A 17,674-nucleotide genomic window follows, 5' to 3' on the forward strand; every position below is an offset into this window, starting at 1 on the left:
AATTATGAGCACAAAATTAGAGGCCAGTTTTTAAACGTATGACCCAGATGATCTTGCTACATGTACTATCAATTACAAGATTCCATGGGATGCAAGTTAGCAGAATGTGGCCATAAATAAAAATGAAATATATGTATGAAAAGCTACTATTTTGATAAAGCAAACAAAAAAAATCAGACATTACTGCACACAGGACTAGACTGATCATTTTCTATTCAATCCACAACATGTATAGTACACAAACATTCAAATAAGCGATAACCAGTGTCGTCTTTTGACAGAGCATCCAGACCTGTGCATCTTGTCAGTGCTACATGCTTGGTATACACCACAGTTATATGATTAATAGCCAAATAGCCAGTCACTCTCCTCTCCCCTTTACCTGATAGTTTGGCACTATTCGAGCCTCAGTACTCTTCACCATGTTGAAGCTGAAACCATTCTGGCAGTCATCTTTATTCTTACGTCTTTGATCAACGCACTCAATCTTCTCACTCTGAATTGCCTTTGGTTCCTTCACAGCTTTTGAGATAGCCTGGAAATGGTCAACCTCCAAAGCACTTTGCACCCCAGGCACTCGCAGTGGTGGTGGTATATAGTTCCTTGATGGAGGGCCTACTGCCTTCCACAAAAAAACACCAGCACCTGAAAAGGGGATCTTGGTATTTTTGAGAATATCATCAATTTTATCTAAGTAGCTCTCTATGGACTTCTGCTTAGAAACTTGTTCTGCTTGGATTTCCTTAAGCAGCTTGTGTTGGTTTTGAACAGTCTCTAATTTGTCTAATTTCACTTCTGTTCTGTAAAGGGAATCTGTTGCCTGCCGCAATAAGGTCTGAGAAATCTTGAGATTAAGGACACATTTGCTGATGTGCTGCTCAGTTTTGGATGGGCTACGCACACTTTCCCTGACATCTGCTCGCAAACAGTGCAGCATGCATGACTCGGAGGCCTCACTTAGTCTCTCTACCTCCTCTATACTGTACTCTGTACCCATTTCTGAAGAGCTGTCTTCTTCACTAGAATTTGGCTGCTCCACTAACTGTATTTTAGGAAGCAGAGGTAGGATCTGGGAGACGGCCCTGTCCTCGTCTACATTTTGCTGTTTTATTTGATCTTCCAAAGCACGATCTAATCCAGCTAGTTCTTCCAGAACATCTTCATGTAATTCTGGATAACATGCATAGATTTCATTGATTTCAAAACTACAGAGGCTGTCGTCCACATCGCTAACACTGTAGGTCCTCTGGAGTTCAGAAGCTATATCTTGGCTCAGATCCTGTGTAACTGGCTGAATACAAGTTATACCCTCACGATCTATGATGGTTTCTTTTTCAGCAGGAGAAACTGAACATCTTGGTGCAGTAAAGCTGCCATCTGAAAAATCAGATGTTAATATTAAGCTACTCTTTTAGGCCTCCATTACACATATTGCTTAGACATTTAAAATCTCTTTTTGTTATTTGAGTAGCAGCATTCAACCCCTCTGTTTATAAGCATTTCTATTATCATCACACACTATCTTCAAAAGTAGACCCTGTTTAATGGGGTCTGGGAGGTAGGACACTAGGCTTATGCCTTATTCATTTCAACATGCGCCACAAGATCTTTAGTACTGAAAGAGTACTAGACCTGGAAGAGTCACATTTTAATAATTAATGTCCATTTTCCTTCCTTAACATATGTAAATGACTTTTATCAGAGCTGGCCAGAAAATGGAAATCACTTCCCACAAAAAAATTCACCTTTTTGAAAATAATTTCCTCCCAGACCAGAATAAAAAAGTCAAAGATAGGACATTTTCATGGGAAGGGATTTCCAGAAAGATTCCATTTTGGAAGAACCTAAAAGGATTTTTTCAGCTTGCTACTCATCTGGAATGCTCTTGTGAGCTTCACTTGCCACCTCCCTGCTTCCCCCCGAGCAAAGCTGGTGGACAGGCAGAAAAGCAGGGAGGCAGAGAGCCATCATTTCGATTTTCCCAATGAAAACATCAACATTTTTCAGCAAAACTGAAATGTTCCCATGGAAAATTTTGTACAAAATGGGCATTTTCTGTCAGAAAATCATTCCAACAGAAAATTCCCAACCAGATCTAGCCTGGACCCTATGGTTCCACTACAGAAGCAAAAGGAGTATATGGGGACTTTACATATGGGTCCATATTCCCTGCAGCCCATGGAGCTCTGAGAGCTGAGGTGGGTCCATAAGTCTCTTCTGCAAAGGGAGTGTGGAAACAGCAGGGATCTACTGCAGCCTTCCGCAACCTGTTTTAGAGGGGAGTAAGGAAAGAAGGGGAAATATATCCTGCCCCAAAGCCCTATGGGAATTCCTTCCAACAGCTGTTCTAGTTCCACGATTTGGCTCTAACTCAGTGGAGTTACACCTTCCAAATGATAGGACACACTTTACTAAATCTTCTACTGGCCTATGGCTACTGGCAGCACAAAATTGTTTGAGTGCCAATGGCCAAGTTATCAGGATTAGTCCCCCCGATCCTGGGGGGATAAGAGAAAACACCAGTGTGAAGGCTCTTGACATGCCCCCCAGGAATAGAAACATACCAGTCTTTGTTATCTCCTCTTCTTGCAGCTCTAGCATTTCCCTCTTGTAATTAGATGCAGACCCCAAACAGATGTTTATATCTGGAAATATGTCATGCCCTTGTGCAGTTGAGCTTTCATCAGAGCGACCAATTCGAGACTCAATCAAGTCCTGTAACATAAGGAAGGTTGTGAGCGGAAGTTTATTTGGTATTCCAATGTCTTCAGCTTTTATTTTAAACTGATTTGCCCAAATAAACAAACGAAAACTCAGACCCAGACTTAAACAGAACAACTTGACCTTTAGGAGACAATTAACTCTGATTAACCAAATACGATTTTAAAAGCATAAAGGCTACAATCATGAGAGTCACCTTTAAGTCATTCTTCAATATATAGCGAATATCCTGAAGACTCATGGAGCGGTCGTTTTGTTTAGGCGCTAGACCTGTCTTTACAATGTCATAGTACGGGTTAGGAAGCCTGACATCAGTTTCCAAATGTTGCCCAGAAACTACGAGTTCTTTAATACCTGAGCCTTCAAGCCCATTCCAGGGAAGAGTTTCTGTAAGACATAACAAATACTGTCTGGTTTACAGCATGGCCCTAACCAAAGAAGGGGAAGAATCACAGAAACAACTGCCACTGTAAATCAGACCAACAGTCCATCTAGTCCAGTATCCTGTCTCTGACAGCCAACACTGGATGCTTCAGAGGAAGCTGCCAGAAATCCCGTAGTGGACAATTATGGAATAACTTGCCCACAGGAAATTTCTTCCTAAACCCTCTCAGTAGTTGTTGGTTTATCCCTAGGATAATTTTTTTCATCCCATCTGCTATAACTGTGGATGTTCTCGTTATCAATATAAAAGTCTAATCCTTTTTAGAATTTTAATAAACTCTTTGCCTCTGTGATACCTTGTGGCAATGAGTTCCATAAGTTAACTGTGTGCTGTGTAAAGAAGGATTCTCTTTTATCTGGTTTAATTTGTTACCTTACATTTTCATTGACTGTCCTCTTGTTTTAGCATTATGAGAAAAGGTAAATAGGAAGAAGTGCCTCATTTACCTTCTGTAAACCACTGTTTGTTCACCATCTCCTCTTTAAACAAAGCAATCCCAAGTGTTTCAGTTTCTTTTCATATGAAAATCTTTCCAAGCTACTGTCATTTTTGTTACCCCTCTCTGAGCCCTTTTTATTTCTGCTATATAATTTTTCAGATAGGATTATCAGAACTGAACATAGTATTCCAAGTGCGCACACGACACATTTGTATCACAGCATATTTTTAGTATATTGTTCTATCCTGTTCTTTACAGAGCCTAACATTTTGTATGCTTTTTGGACCAGCAGTGCATGTCGAGTTTTCATTAACTTCTCCACAATGATGCCTATGTCTTTATCCTGAGTTATTATAATAAATTTAGATCCCAGCAACATTTACCTTTAATTCCAATTATTCCTTCATTCAGTGGTGATTGTCAGCCTGGAATTTTATCTGCCATGGTGCGGCCCATTCATTTAGCTAGGTAACAGCTTGAAAATTCCTCCCAGTCTTCTCCAGTCTACACCAGCCTATCTAATCTTGTGCCATCTCCAATTTTATCATCTCACTTTCCCCCCATCATTATTAATGATTCTAGTACAACCCCATAATGAAATTTTGATACATTGAAACCAACACTTGTAGGCAAATTATCTATTATTTCTTCACTGTCCCTCCAGAAACTTTGCTGAATCCAGTGTTTATTTCACTAGTTAAAAAGGGTGCTCCTAGCTTCTCCCCAAATATCAGCAGGTTATGCAGAAGGTTAGAGGAGCACATCTCATGCAAATAAGACAAGTGATGTCTTCTTTTCTTTGCAACTCTCTTTCCCATAAGAAGAAAACTTTAATCACTAAAGGAGCTTTGCAGGAGGGTATGCAATTACCTAAGGAGATTGCACTGACACTTCATGTATTCAGGGTACTCCATGATAACTCAGGGTATGTCTACATTGCAATTAGAAACCCACGGCTTTTGGGCTCAGGCTGCTGAGCGGTTTAATTGCTGTGTAGACATTTTGCCTCAGGCTGCAGGCTGAGCTCTAGGCAGCTGGGCCCCTCCCACCTCACAGAGTCCTAGAGCCCCAGCTCCAGCCCAAGCCTGGAAGTCTACACTGCAATTAAACAGCCCCACAGCCCAAGCCCCTCAACCCTGAGTCAGCCAGAACGGACCAGCTGCAGGTGTCTAATTGCCATGTAGACATACTCTCAGTGACAAAAGTCTGAACCTCTTTAATTATACCTGTGAGGGCTTCCTGCATTACTATACAGAAGCTATAAATGTCTGATTTGACTGTGGCGGCCTTTTCGAGGATCACTTCAGGAGCACACCACTTATACAGCTGGGCTGGGACAGGAACACGTGTGAGATCACTGTGGTCTCCTCCATCCTTGCTGCCAGAAGAGAACACAAAACAGGGTCAAATTTGGGAAACCATAACATATGATGAGTAGCTGGTCTATCCAATGTAGTGAGAGACAAAAGGATTCAATAAATCATGTTTAGACTGGGAAACAAACCAATCAATGTCAACTGAGTTGGATGTTTGATTAATTCTGTCTAGGATGTTAAGTTAAAAATAGACCTACCACTGCAATGCCTCCTTTGGAAACTCTGACAGTATGAGATCCAGCAATTAATTTCTTTATTTTCATATATGCATTTATTTTAAATGATCCATGCTATACACAAAATTTACCAAAAAAAAAGGAAAACCAGCTCAAAAGCAGCTTTTTGAATGAACATTTACAATATTTTATAGAAATAAACAGCTTGTATTGGCACATTATAGAAGAGACCTCTGTTGGTAAAATTAAGATATAGCAGTCTATTTCAAAGCTTTATCTTCAAATAAAGACAAACCAGAGGTTAAAGATGTCCAAACTATGGGGTATTTTTACAACCAAGTCTTTCACTCTGGTCAGCATTCATAGCACAGGTGAAAGACTAGTGAGTTGTGCCATCTGGCTTGTTTATATTCATTTGGCAGTGTAATGCCAGTACTTCTATATGATTAAAAGTTAATTTCCCACTACTCTCCACACAATAGTTACACCTCATTCTTCTTCATTTTAAACTGAGAATAAGTGTTCTTTAAAAATCATTGTCCAGGACAAAGGATTTTTTCTGATTCTACAGATGCTCATTTCCCCTTAATTTAATATTGTTAAAGGGAATATGGTCAGATATTTTAGGTAGAGACCACATGCTAGTGAAAAGCAGTGCTGCAGGCTACACTTCATGTATATTCAAGAGAAACAATTGACTCAAACCTCATTTCTGTCAAAATATTGTACCTATCATGAACACAAGTAAGACCTAAGACTTATTTATAACTGAAAGAAGTTAACAGGAGTGGAGAGGAAATTTCTCTATTTCTTTCAGTTAATTTCCTTTGCATACTTGGCAATTTTTTTGGCTTATACTCAATTTCACTCTTTTCCTTTAAAGTCTTATCATCCAGTTTCTCCTTTTCTCAGCAAACACCTATAATCACCACCCGGGAAGTGGAAAAACCCAGCTGCACTTTTTAAATTTTAAAATGGAACTTTAAAAAAACAACTAAAGACATACTATTTAGTGCCTAAAACCATTTTAAAAAATAATATTTTTTTAAAAGTTCAAATTAACAATATCCCTTCACACGGGAAATAAACGTGTATAAGACAGAACAGAAAAAGTTTGGCAAGAGGCTGCTATACCTCATTTTCACCAACAGAGGGCTCTGCTAATATATGGCAATAATAACTATTTCTACAGAAGTTGAAATATGATTCTTTTTCAAAGATAACTTGAGGTGTGTGTGTAAGCACATGCATATATATATTAGAACCCTCTTTCTGGGTTTGGTTCAATTCCCATTTAGCCAATGACAGTCCTTCTATTAACATTAATGGGAGACGGATGGATCCCATAGTGAAATAATGTTATTCAGAGAGAAACCGCACCATGAATGTATATATATGCAAGGTGCTGAGTATCCCTAATTTCAGTGGAAGTTGTGGGGGCCCCAGGCTTTTGTAGGATCAGATTTCATAAGCAGAGGTTCATTATAATCCGAATACACTGAAACTATTTACACTAGAGAATTAACAGTCTCCAATAGGATTTCTGTCTCTGTATGGTCACTAGATGCAGGTTCCATGTTCTGTTCTATGTCTCCATTGCAGTGCCTTTACACTAGAGTGGAACAGAGACCTTTCTTCTACTGTTAACCTCTATTTTCAGTTATTTATAGGGAAGCCATAAAAACTGAGATCACCTGAAATGTATGACACTGAATGAGAACTGACCATGTATCTGAGCCATGGAGATGTGAAAATCCCTCTCCCTACAGTCAAATCTGCAACGCTGTCAAAGAAAGATTAGGATGGATCTCTATGGCATTGCTCATGCACGGTGATCCACAAGTAATCAGGAGAGCTGCAGGATCACCCTGACAACAGAATTCAGTCCTCAGTTTGGCTTCACCCACCCACCTTTCCAAGTAACAATGTGATAATTCTTTACCTTTCTATCATGTACTCCAAGTTGGTTAACTTTGCCTCACCAGCAGAAACAATTTGTACAGCATAAGAAGTGAGTGAACGGTGGATAAATCCACGTGAGTGCAAAAACCTCAAAGCATCATTAACCTGAAGCAGCAGATGCACAATTGTCTCCATGTGCAATACTGGGAATTCTGAACGCTGGGGGGGAAAAAAACACAACAGAAGACTCAAGCATTCACATTGCTGATAACTGAAGAGCAACATAATGCAAAAGCTATTGTTAACTTAACATCAAAGGTGGAGAAATCAAAAAGTGAAGGTTTTGACTGTAAAGTTAACTCAATCCCATTGCTCATGAAGAATAGTATATGATCTATGTGAAACCAAACAGTAATACATTAAAAAGAACAGAAAATAATACATATGTGCAACATGCCAAAATTAACATTGTAATAGAAACAGATTTTGGAATTTCTCAACTTTGTGTTTTATTTCTCTACCTCAGTGATAATATTTTGCATGTTTCCCCCTTTTGTTAAAGAAAAATGGGTAAGCAATCAGTCATGGGAAAGGGAGAGGGAAAACAATTAGCACCAATAACAGAATGCAAAACAGTTGATAAAACCTATTACTCAGTGTTGTAACTCCGCTCTAATCTGCCCTTTGATACATATAGAATCACAGAAATGTAGGGTTGGGAGGGACCTCGAGAGGTCAGCTAGTCCAGCCCCCTAAGCTGAGGCAGGACAAGTAAACCTAGACCATCCTTGACAGACATTTGTCCAACCTATACTTAAAATTTTCCAATCATGGGAATTCCAAAACCTTATCTGGAAGCCTATTCTAAAGTTTAACTATCTTTATAGTTAGAAAGTTTTTCCTAATATCTAACCTAAATCTTCCTTGCTGCAGATTAAACCCATTATTTTTTATCCTACTGTGACACTAATCACCCCTTCATTCACACACTACACTCTACTGAAATAATCTTTGTACAAAATATAACTTGCGAGGTGAAATCTAATAACTCGTTGATCATTAATGTTCTTGTGTGATATATGTATTCAGTGTGTATAAAGAGTTATGGATTTCCCATTTTGTAGTTGTGCATTTGATTTTTCCCTTCCTATGTGTAATACTTTACACTTGTCTTTATTGAATTTCATCTTGTTGACTTCAGACCAATTCTCCAATTTGTCATGGTGATTTTGAATTCTAATCCTGTCCTCCAAAGTGGTAGCAACTTCACCCAGCTTGATTTCATCTGCAAATTGTATAAGCATACTCTCCACTACATTATCTAAGTCATTAATGAAAATATTGAATAGTACAGGACTCAGGACTGACCTCTGAGAGGCCCCAGTTTGACAAAAAGAACAGGAGGACTTGTGGCACCTTAGAGACTAACAAATTTATTAGAGCATAAGCTTTCGTGGACTATAGCCCACTTCTTCGGATAGCTTATGCTCTAATAAATTTGTTAGTCTCTAAGGTGCCACAAGTCCTCCTGTTCTTTTTGCGGATACAGACTAACACGGCTGCTACTCTGAAACCCAGTTTGACAGTGAACCATTGATAACTATTCTTGAGTAAAGTCTTTCTTTGAGTATAGTTATACACCCACCTTATAATAATTTCATCAAGACCACATTTCCCTATTTTGCTTCTGAGAATGTCACATAGGACTGTGTCAAAAGTCTTTAAAAAATACTCAAGATATACAACATCTACTGTTCCCCACCCCACTACACACATACACCATCCATTAGGCCAGTAACCCTGTAGAAGAAGGAAGTTAGGTTGGTTTGGCATGATTTGTTCTTGATAAATCCATGCTGGCTATTACAATCACCAGCCAATTACTAATCCTATTATCCTCTAAGTGCTTATAAACTGATTGTTTAATAATTTGTTCTAATGTTTTTCCAGGTATAAAAGCTGTGCAGCTCTCAGTGAAGTCACTATTAATTGAGTACCTGAGTTCTAGAGCAAAATTTGACTCAGTTACATTTGCAAATTATAATAATTTCCATGGAATGGGACTGCGGAAAGGATCAACTAAATCAAGGGTAGGCAACCTTTCAGAAGTGGTGTGCCAAGTCTTCATTTATTCACTTTAATTTAAGGTTTCGCGTGCCGGTAATACATGTTAACGTTTTTTAGAAGGTGTCTCTCTCTAAGTCTATATAATATAAGTAAACTATTGTTGTATGTAAAGTAAACAAGATTTTCAAAATGTTTAAGAAGCTTAATTTAAAATTAAATTAAAATGCTGATCTTACGCCGCCAGCCTGCTCAGCCTGCTTCCAGCCTGGGGTTCTGTTCACCTAGGCCTGCAGCGGGCTGAGCAGGGCCTGTCGCCGGGACGCCGGCTGGCAAAGGACCGGCAGCCGGGACCCCAGACCTGGGGGGAGTTCAGAGGTCAGGGCAGAGGGTGTGGGGGGGGGGGGTTCAGAGGTCAGGGCAGAGGGCAGTGGGGATGTGGGGGGTTCAGGGCAGAAGGCCGGGAGTGTGGGGGTTCAGGGCAGAAGGCTGGGTGTGTGTGGAGGTGCAGGGCAGAAGGTTGGGTGTGGGGGGGGGTTCAGGGCAGAAGGTTGGGGGGGGTGGCAGTGCAGGGCAGAAGGCTGGGTGTGGAGGAGGTCAGGGCAGAGGGCTCAGGGGGGTGTGGAAGTGCAGGGCAGAAGGCTGGGTGTGGGGGGGTTCAGGGCAGAGGGCTGGGTATGTGTGGAGGTGCAGGGCTAAAGGCTGGGTGTTGGGGGGAGGTCAGGGCAGAGGGCTGGGGGGGGGTGCAGGGCAGAAGGCTGGGGTGCTCAGCTCGTGGGGGTGCTCCCAGCCTCCTGCCCTGAGCGGCTCATTGCAAGGGGGCTGGGAGGGATATGCCCTGTTCCACCCCCTTCCCCAAGGCCCGTCCCTACCTCTCTCTGCCTGCTCTACGGAGCAGCGAGCACGCTGCCGCTCGGCTCTGCTCCGCTCCCCCTCCCGCTCCCCAGGGCCATCGCCGGCAGGGAGAGGGAGGGGGAGGAGGAGGGGCCGGAACGCACCAAACTGTGGGAAGAAGCAGGGGAGGGGGGAAGCTTGGCTGCCGCAGGACCAAGCTTCTGCCTCCTGCCCCCACAGGGGAGAGCGGTGGGCGGGGGGGCTGAGTGGGGTGGGGGGGCAGCCAAGCTTCCCTCCTCCCCCGCTTCTTCCCCCAGCGTGGCGCTTTCCGGTCCCTCCGCCCCTCCTCCTCCTCCTCTCACCGGGCAGGCAGCGTGCCACTCAAAAATCGGCTCGCGTGCCGTGTTTGACACGCGTACCGTAGGTTGCCGACCCCTGAACTAAATGCAAGACAATGGCTAAAATTAAGTGAAAAAGAAAATAGGTGTATTTAACTAAAATCTCCAGCAGATGGCACCAGTGAAATTTAACAAGTGAAAGTTTAAAAGACCTAAAACAGACAAGATGGTAAAAAACAAAACAAAAAACCCCCTAGAATTATGGTTAGTGTACACTACACCAAAATCCCATACTCTTTTGCCTCACCAAAAAAGTTACTCAGATAATTTTCGTCCAGGTACAAAAGCCCTTACAGCGGTCTCTGAGATGCCCCTTGCCCAGACACTTAAGGTGCGACCGGGTCACTTCTTGACATAAACCTGCCACAGTCCAAGCACAGTTTAAAGCCCTGGTACCGAGGTATACCCGGTGCCGGTGAAAAACACTGGGGGAAAGACCACCCCAAAGGCAACTTATAAGAAAATCTTCACTAACTATAACTACTGTGCTAACTACATACACGAGGATAGAGATACTGTGAAGCACGCGCTCGCCAAGGCAAGAATGGTAGGGAGTTCCAGCTAGCCGTCACCGGTGGTAAGAAGGAACTGAGTGGGGGTCAGGTCAGCAGGGCTCTATATTGGCGCCATGAAGGCGCGACTCCAGAGGGCACCAAGGCCGACCCTACGGATACTGCTAAGGGAAAAATCTTGCAGCTGTCGTGCATGCGGCCCATGCACACCTGATTGGAATTGACATGAACAAGCATTCGAAGAAGAACTGATTTTCCCATCTCTATGACCTAAAAGGAATGACAATTACAACTGCAACTTCTCAAATCACATCTGAAAGGACTTAGACTTAGTGAATTATACTGGGTATGTGCAAACCAAGAGACAAAAAGGTAATCCAGTGAACGGTCTTAGGCAAGGACCAATATTGTTAGGTATGATACTAGAACCCCTGAAACTTTATTAAGCAGACTTGTCATGGTTACTTCCCAGTCTGGATTGATTTCAGAATTCTCCCTGGTAGGCAACCAGCCAGAAGTGGCAGGCTTTATGGAAATATGTTTATGAATGTATATATATATGACATAACTGGAATATATTTTATACTACATATGCCATGTAACATATATCTGTAAAGGTTATGATCTACTGAATCTATTCATTCTATTTGTATGCATGTGTCATTGTTGTATTCAAAGTTATGAATATTGGCTGTGTACTTGCTTGATTTCTAAGTAGCCTTAGTAAAGCATTTGGTCAGCGTCTTGAGAAAGGAATGTGCAAATTAAGTGCCCAATCAAGAAACACTTAAAGGACAATGAATCTTGCAAGGCTCCAATCCACATAAGAAGTCTACCTGAGGACGTTCAGGGTAGCATGTAAACAATGGCTGCTGCTTGTAAAAACGGAGTCATGCATGTACATGTGACTTGCCCATGTGACTCCAAAACTCCATCTTGGAGCTGGACTTTGCATAGGAGAGAGGAGGGGTTCTCCACCCACAAGAGAAAGTCTATTTAAACCCCTGGGAGACCCCTCCATTTTGATCTTCAGCTGGCTCAAGAGATAGCCCCCAAGGATACCTGAAAGAAACTAGAACAAAGGACAGTGACTACAGGGGGTGTGAGTGATTGCTGGACCCATACTAGAAGGAGACTAGTCTGTAAAAGGAAGCTTACTGGAACTCCTCTAAGGGTGATGTTTTTATCTGTACTAGGCATAGACTTGCATGTTTTATTTTATTTTACTTGGTAATTCACTTTGTTCTGTCTGCTATTACTTGGAACCACTTAAATCCTACTTTCTGTATTTAATAAAATCACTTTTTACTTATTAATTAACCTGGAGTATGTATTAATACCTGGGGGGGGGGCAAACAGCTGTGCATACCTCTCTATGGGCGTTATAAAGGGCGAACAATTTATGAGTTTACCCTGTATACGTTTTATACAGAGTAAAACGGATTTATTTGGGGTTTGGACCCCATTGGGAGTTGGGCATCTGAGTGTTAAAGACAGGAACACTTCTTAAGCTGCTTTCAGTTTAAGCCTATAGCTGTTAGGAGACATGGTTCAGACCTGGGTCTGGGTTTGCAGCAGGCAAGCGGGTCTGGCTCAAACCAGGCAGGGCACTGAAGTCCCAAGCTGGGAGGGCAGGGAAAGCAGGAGCAGAAGTAGTCTTGGCACATCAGTTGGCAGCCCCCAGAGGGTTTCTGTGATCCAACCCGTCACAGCAGGATTCTGTGATTCCAGGTAAACTGTTATTGATGTTTCCAAATACAGAAAACAAGCACTCTCCCAACACACACGCACATATCCAACATCCTTATTTTGAACAATAATATAGACCTTGTCATGCTTCTATTGAAAGTCAAGCAAAACCATGCCCCTCTGTTTTTTGAGGCAATAATTCAGTCTCCAAGTCAATTACCACAACGTGGGAATATAGTAAATGGTGAGCAAAACACACGGATAATGGCTTTACTGCTGTTACAGGGTCATACAAGCTTAATACTAAACTACTAATCCTTGAACTCCTACGCTAACAGCCAATCCTGACATTTCCCTGGTATCTGCAATGGGGGACAAGTCACTGTGAATGTTCAGGAAACTAAAATGGATTCATACCCATCATTTCATTTCTCAAAAAACAGAATATACTCCCTGTTATGGGGAGTGGGAACAGGTGCCTATCCTAGCCTGCTCTCAAACAGTCCACCCACTGTGTTGAGTCAAAAACTCAACCCTTCCTGGAGCTTGGCTTTAGGGTGACCAGACGTCCCGATTTTATTGGGACTGTCCCAATATTTGCTTCTTTGTTCCGCGTCCCGACCGATGTTCAGTCGGGGCACTGGACAAAAAAGCACATTTGCCCTCCACTCCGGCGCTCACGCCCACCCCTCCCGCCCCGACTCCGTCCCCTCCTTCCCCCATTGGATCCCTCGCCTCTTCCCCAAGCACGCAGCCCGCATTCCCCTCCCTCCCAGGCTTGCGCGCCGCTGATCAGCTGTATGGCGGCTGCGCAAGTGCTGGAGGGAGGCTGCCGGACACCAGCGTGTGGTGCTGCGTGGGATGTGAGGGGGATGGAGGGAGGAGGAAAGGGGGATGGAGGGAGGAGGTTTGGAGGAGGGATGTGTGGAGGGGGGATGGAGGGAGGAGTGTCGGGCATCTACCAGGAGCGCGGGAGGGGAAGGAAAAGTTGCCGCGGCTGCCGGGGGCTAGCTGGGCATGGCCCGGGCTGCGTGCAGGCAGCAGCCGGGGCTGGCTCTGGCCCAGGTGGGCGGTGCGGCCCGGGGGCGTGGGCTGCCAGAGACACTCGATGGAGAGGGGCTGTGGGGGTGAGACTTGTCCCAGGCGGGGTGGCCAGCGGACAGGGGCTAAGAGCCAGCCGGGGTCCCCGGAACTCATAAACTTCCCTGCCGCTGTCGGAGAGCCCCGTGCCTCTCCCACTCGGCTGCGCTCCAGCGGCTCGCCCCGCCGGGAAGGAGCCGCTGGAGCGCAGCTGAGCAGGAGAGGTGGGGACTCCCCGACAGCGGCAGGACGCGCCACATGTGCCCAGGGCAGGCCGGGGGGGGCGGGAGGCTCCGCGGGGCCAGAAAAAGCCCCGGCTCCCGCCCGCTGCCCAACCCACAGCCCCGGAGAGCTGCTCGGGAGACCGGCCGCCGCTGTGGCTCGGCTGTGCCAGCCTCGGCCCCCTGCATGTCCATGCCGCGCCCAGTCCCGGGCTCGGGGGCTCCTGCAGCTGCTTCCAGGGGAGAGACAGCTTTGTCCCTGCCCGGTCCCGCTATGGGGTTCTGCCTCCTTCCGCCCTGGAGCCATACGCCCTCGCCCACCCGGACTCCTGTGCTTCCCAGCGCCTCCTCTCGGTCCCCCCAATGCCCTCTTTATCCCTGCCCCCCTCTGCATTGGGGCCACCTTTTGCCCTGGGGTGGGCAGCGTGTGTGGCCGGGGCACTATGTACGATCCGGCAGCGCAGCTGGGGCCTGCTAATGCCCCCCCGCCCCTGCAAAACTGCTTTTTTTTTTTGCTCCGCCGCCATTTTTTTTTGCTCCATCCCCATTCTTCCCCCCCCCCCCGGTGTCCCAATATTTCATTCCTGTGATCTGGTCACCCTACTTGGCTTTATTAAAGAAATTACCAAGAAGCTAACGTAGCCTAAACCTTTTCTCCACAACTAAGAGCTAAGAGAACCACCCCTTTATTAACTTTCTCCAGCTGGCACAATAGCTGCAGGATGGGGTGTATCAGGCAAACACTGCCAGCCTGTTAGAGGGAGTGGCTACTGCTGTGTGATGAGACAAGCCCCTAAGTACTGTACATAACGGGAGTTAGGATTTCTCACATTTTGTTTCTAAGTAAAGGATGCTTCTTTCAATGAGATGAACTTAGCACAGAACACAGGGGATGCTGGTATCCAGTAAAATCTCTAATTATGGGTAATTTTTATTTTAAAAATAAAAAACAATCGTTCCATTTACCCTTTCATGAAGGATGCTATATAGTGAACCAAAGTTAACTCTCTCATACACCAAACGGGTTTTTTCCAGATCATTGGACAGACAAACTGCCATCAATTGCAGCAAATGAGGATGACGAAGTTTACTGCAAAGGAGAAAAATCCCAATATTACCACACAAATAAGACATTATATTAAAAGAGAAATAAATGTCTGGCCTCTTGGATCTTTTCACCCAAAACGTTTTTAACTTACTATTAGAATAAGCAAAATAGGCTGGTAGGAAAACTGTTCATAGAGAGGCACTGATTTTTTTTTATTGTTGACACCATAAGAACCTGCAATTATGCTTTCCAGGATCTGCACAGGAAAGTACTTGTATGGGTCGGGGGGGATCCTGCCTACTCCACATTACACCTCCCACTACTCATTTCAGAAAAGCTCAAGAGGGGAAAGAACAGTAGAACTGTAAATCCCATTTCCAGAGGAAGGAGTAACCCTGATTCATTATTTTCTGAGCCAGTCATTAGCTAGGCTGAGGTGACCTCTACTTTCCTGCAGGCCTCAGGGATGCCCAAAGACCTGACATATTGTAGGCATTTTGCATTCGCTCTTACCTGCTATATTCCTGTTCTGCTATTAGAAGATCAGCTAAACGTAGCTTACTACAGTTCTGATGTGGTTTAAGGCTGAGCTCCTTCACTGTGACTCTGCTGCTGCCCCACATTAAACTACAGGAGGAGAAAAGGAGACTCTAGTCACTCCATGTGTTCAATAGGTTCTTTGGTTACAGCATCTCTTACAAACAACAGCAAAGTTTCCCAGGATTACAAATCTGTCTCCTGCTGTTAGTAACATGCCAGTGCTTTGATAACCCTGGCAATAGGCTCACAGCTTCCTAGACAAGCAATAAACTCTCAGCTTGCCAAAGACTAGCTGCAGTGAGAAAGAGACATGTTTTGGGGAGAGAAAGAGGAGTGCAGCTTGACAAACTATATCCCCACAGTCCTAGGCAAAAAGCCACAACACTATGAAACATTCCTCACGGAGGCAATATTAACCCACTGTGAGACAGGCTAGATCTGCTGGGAAGGAATGGGTCAGCAACCCAGCTGACCCACTGAATGCTCCTTTTCTGGCAGAATTACTTGCTGCAGCAGCAGAAAAGGCAAAGAGGGGCCTGATTTGTATTTGCAGATCTATAGTCAGCTCACTCTGGGTCTGAGCAATTGAGGCACATCCAGGTATGCCCTGGAGCTTGAACTCATCCTATCTAAATACAGTCTATGAGCCCCACCCAGAGGCCAATATTAGCCAGAACATTTATTATTATTAAAACATTAATAGACCTAAATATGTGTAGGCTGGTTTAACCATGAATGGGGATGGGGCCATGATAATGGTCAATGAATATTAAAAGGAGGCAAGACAACACATTAGTCAATGTATAACATAGGACAAACCTCCACTGGTAGGGAGATGGACTGGGTGAACTTAGGACTTTTCCATCTCCAACTTCTATGATTACTGGGCGTTTATGAGTATGTCTACACTGAATTGTACACCCAAGTCTGTGGGACTCAGGCTTATGAACCTGGTGTTTCCAAACATGTGCTTGAGTGTCCAAGCTGCATTTTAAACCTGTGTTTACAATTGCTGGACCCAGGTCTCACAAGTCATACTAACATGTCCATACTGCACTATGCAGACCTTCTGACTCAGGTCTGTGGTTTGACCTGTGTCAAAATTGCATGGCTTGGACCTAAGTTACAGCAAGACTTCAGGCTCTGACCCACACCCTTAGCAGGGTCGTAGGACCTGGGTCCTGAGTGCTTACTGACAAGCAGACTCTATTTGTGTGTGGAAAGAAGGGGAGCTTGGGCTCAAATCTGAGTCAGAGCCCAGACTTACGGCTTGTCTACACTGCCACTTACAGCACTAAAACTTTCCTCGCTCAGAGGTGTGAAAAAAAAAAAACCTGAGCGATGCAAGTTTCTCTGGTAGCTATTCCCCTCACAGAGGTGGGTTTTTTACAGCACTGGGAGAGCTCTCTCTTACCGTCGGCTGTGTAGACATACCCTATAAACACAAGGAAAAAATCCAGACAAGCCATCTGGTCCAGGAGTTTGCTGATGATGATGCATATTAAAAAACACCTGAAAACTGCTGAAGAGTCCACTCACTTTGTCATGATCATGTACGGTCCAGTGTGGAAAGAGAATGTTGGCTCATCATCTGCCTGAACTACTTCTTTATCCCAAATGATAGGGAGAGATGCCAGGTACCCTAGCTGCCTACGCCCTGTTAGATAAAACTGAGACAAAACCATACACTGTATAACAAGGAGAAATATTCAACAATTCCTGGGTTCTATGCCCAGCTCTACTGCAGACCAGCTATGTGATCTTAGGGTGTTGTAAAATCAGGTAGTGTTTGTCAAAAATGTTGTGAAGATGAAAAATGTTGCCTTAGTGCTACGTTTACATGCAAACGACAACTGACCACAAGTAAACATTAACCAAAAACCATAAAAATTGGGATCACTCCAAAAGGCTTTCAGTGACTAAAGGCTATAAAAAAAGGACCCTTCTACTGAATCTTAACTGAATACAGCAGAAGCAGCCACCTCAGAGTCACCCAAGTGGGATCCTTCCACCTACTTCTTTAAAAAAGCAACAGAGGGTCCTGTGGCACCTTTAAGACTAACAGAAGTATTGGGAGCATAAGCTTTCGTGGATAAGAACCTCACTTCTTCAGAAGTATCTTTTGTTTGTTTCAAAATAAATCCCTCAGTCAGGACTCACTAATGACTATAGGCCAGGATTTCCATAGTTATTTAGGTCACTCCCCATTTATTTCCCACCATTTAGTGA

General features: G+C 44.0%; 1 protein-coding gene across 8 annotated transcripts in view; it reads right to left on the reverse strand.

The window, feature by feature from the left end:
- Nucleotides 1-17,674, reverse strand: part of TEX14 (testis expressed 14, intercellular bridge forming factor) — a 90,771-nt gene that overhangs the window by 49,955 nt on the left and 23,142 nt on the right. For all 8 annotated transcript variants that reach the window (XM_065573213.1, XM_065573208.1, XM_065573212.1 and 5 more), the window contains exons 7-14: nucleotides 16,985-17,115; nucleotides 15,419-15,532; nucleotides 14,824-14,947; nucleotides 7,100-7,278; nucleotides 4,832-4,983; nucleotides 2,918-3,108; nucleotides 2,565-2,715; nucleotides 383-1,377 (exon numbers count right to left, since the gene is read on the reverse strand). In XM_065573213.1, coding sequence (XP_065429285.1) covers nucleotides 383-1,377; nucleotides 2,565-2,715; nucleotides 2,918-3,108; nucleotides 4,832-4,983; nucleotides 7,100-7,278; nucleotides 14,824-14,947; nucleotides 15,419-15,532; nucleotides 16,985-17,115 — 2,037 coding nt within the window. The remainder of the gene's footprint in view (nucleotides 1-382; nucleotides 1,378-2,564; nucleotides 2,716-2,917; nucleotides 3,109-4,831; nucleotides 4,984-7,099; nucleotides 7,279-14,823; nucleotides 14,948-15,418; nucleotides 15,533-16,984; nucleotides 17,116-17,674) is intronic.

Source organism: Chrysemys picta, chromosome 19 (genome assembly GCF_011386835.1).
Source record: "Chrysemys picta bellii isolate R12L10 chromosome 19, ASM1138683v2, whole genome shotgun sequence".
NCBI classification, from domain to species: Eukaryota; Metazoa; Chordata; order Testudines; family Emydidae; genus Chrysemys; species Chrysemys picta.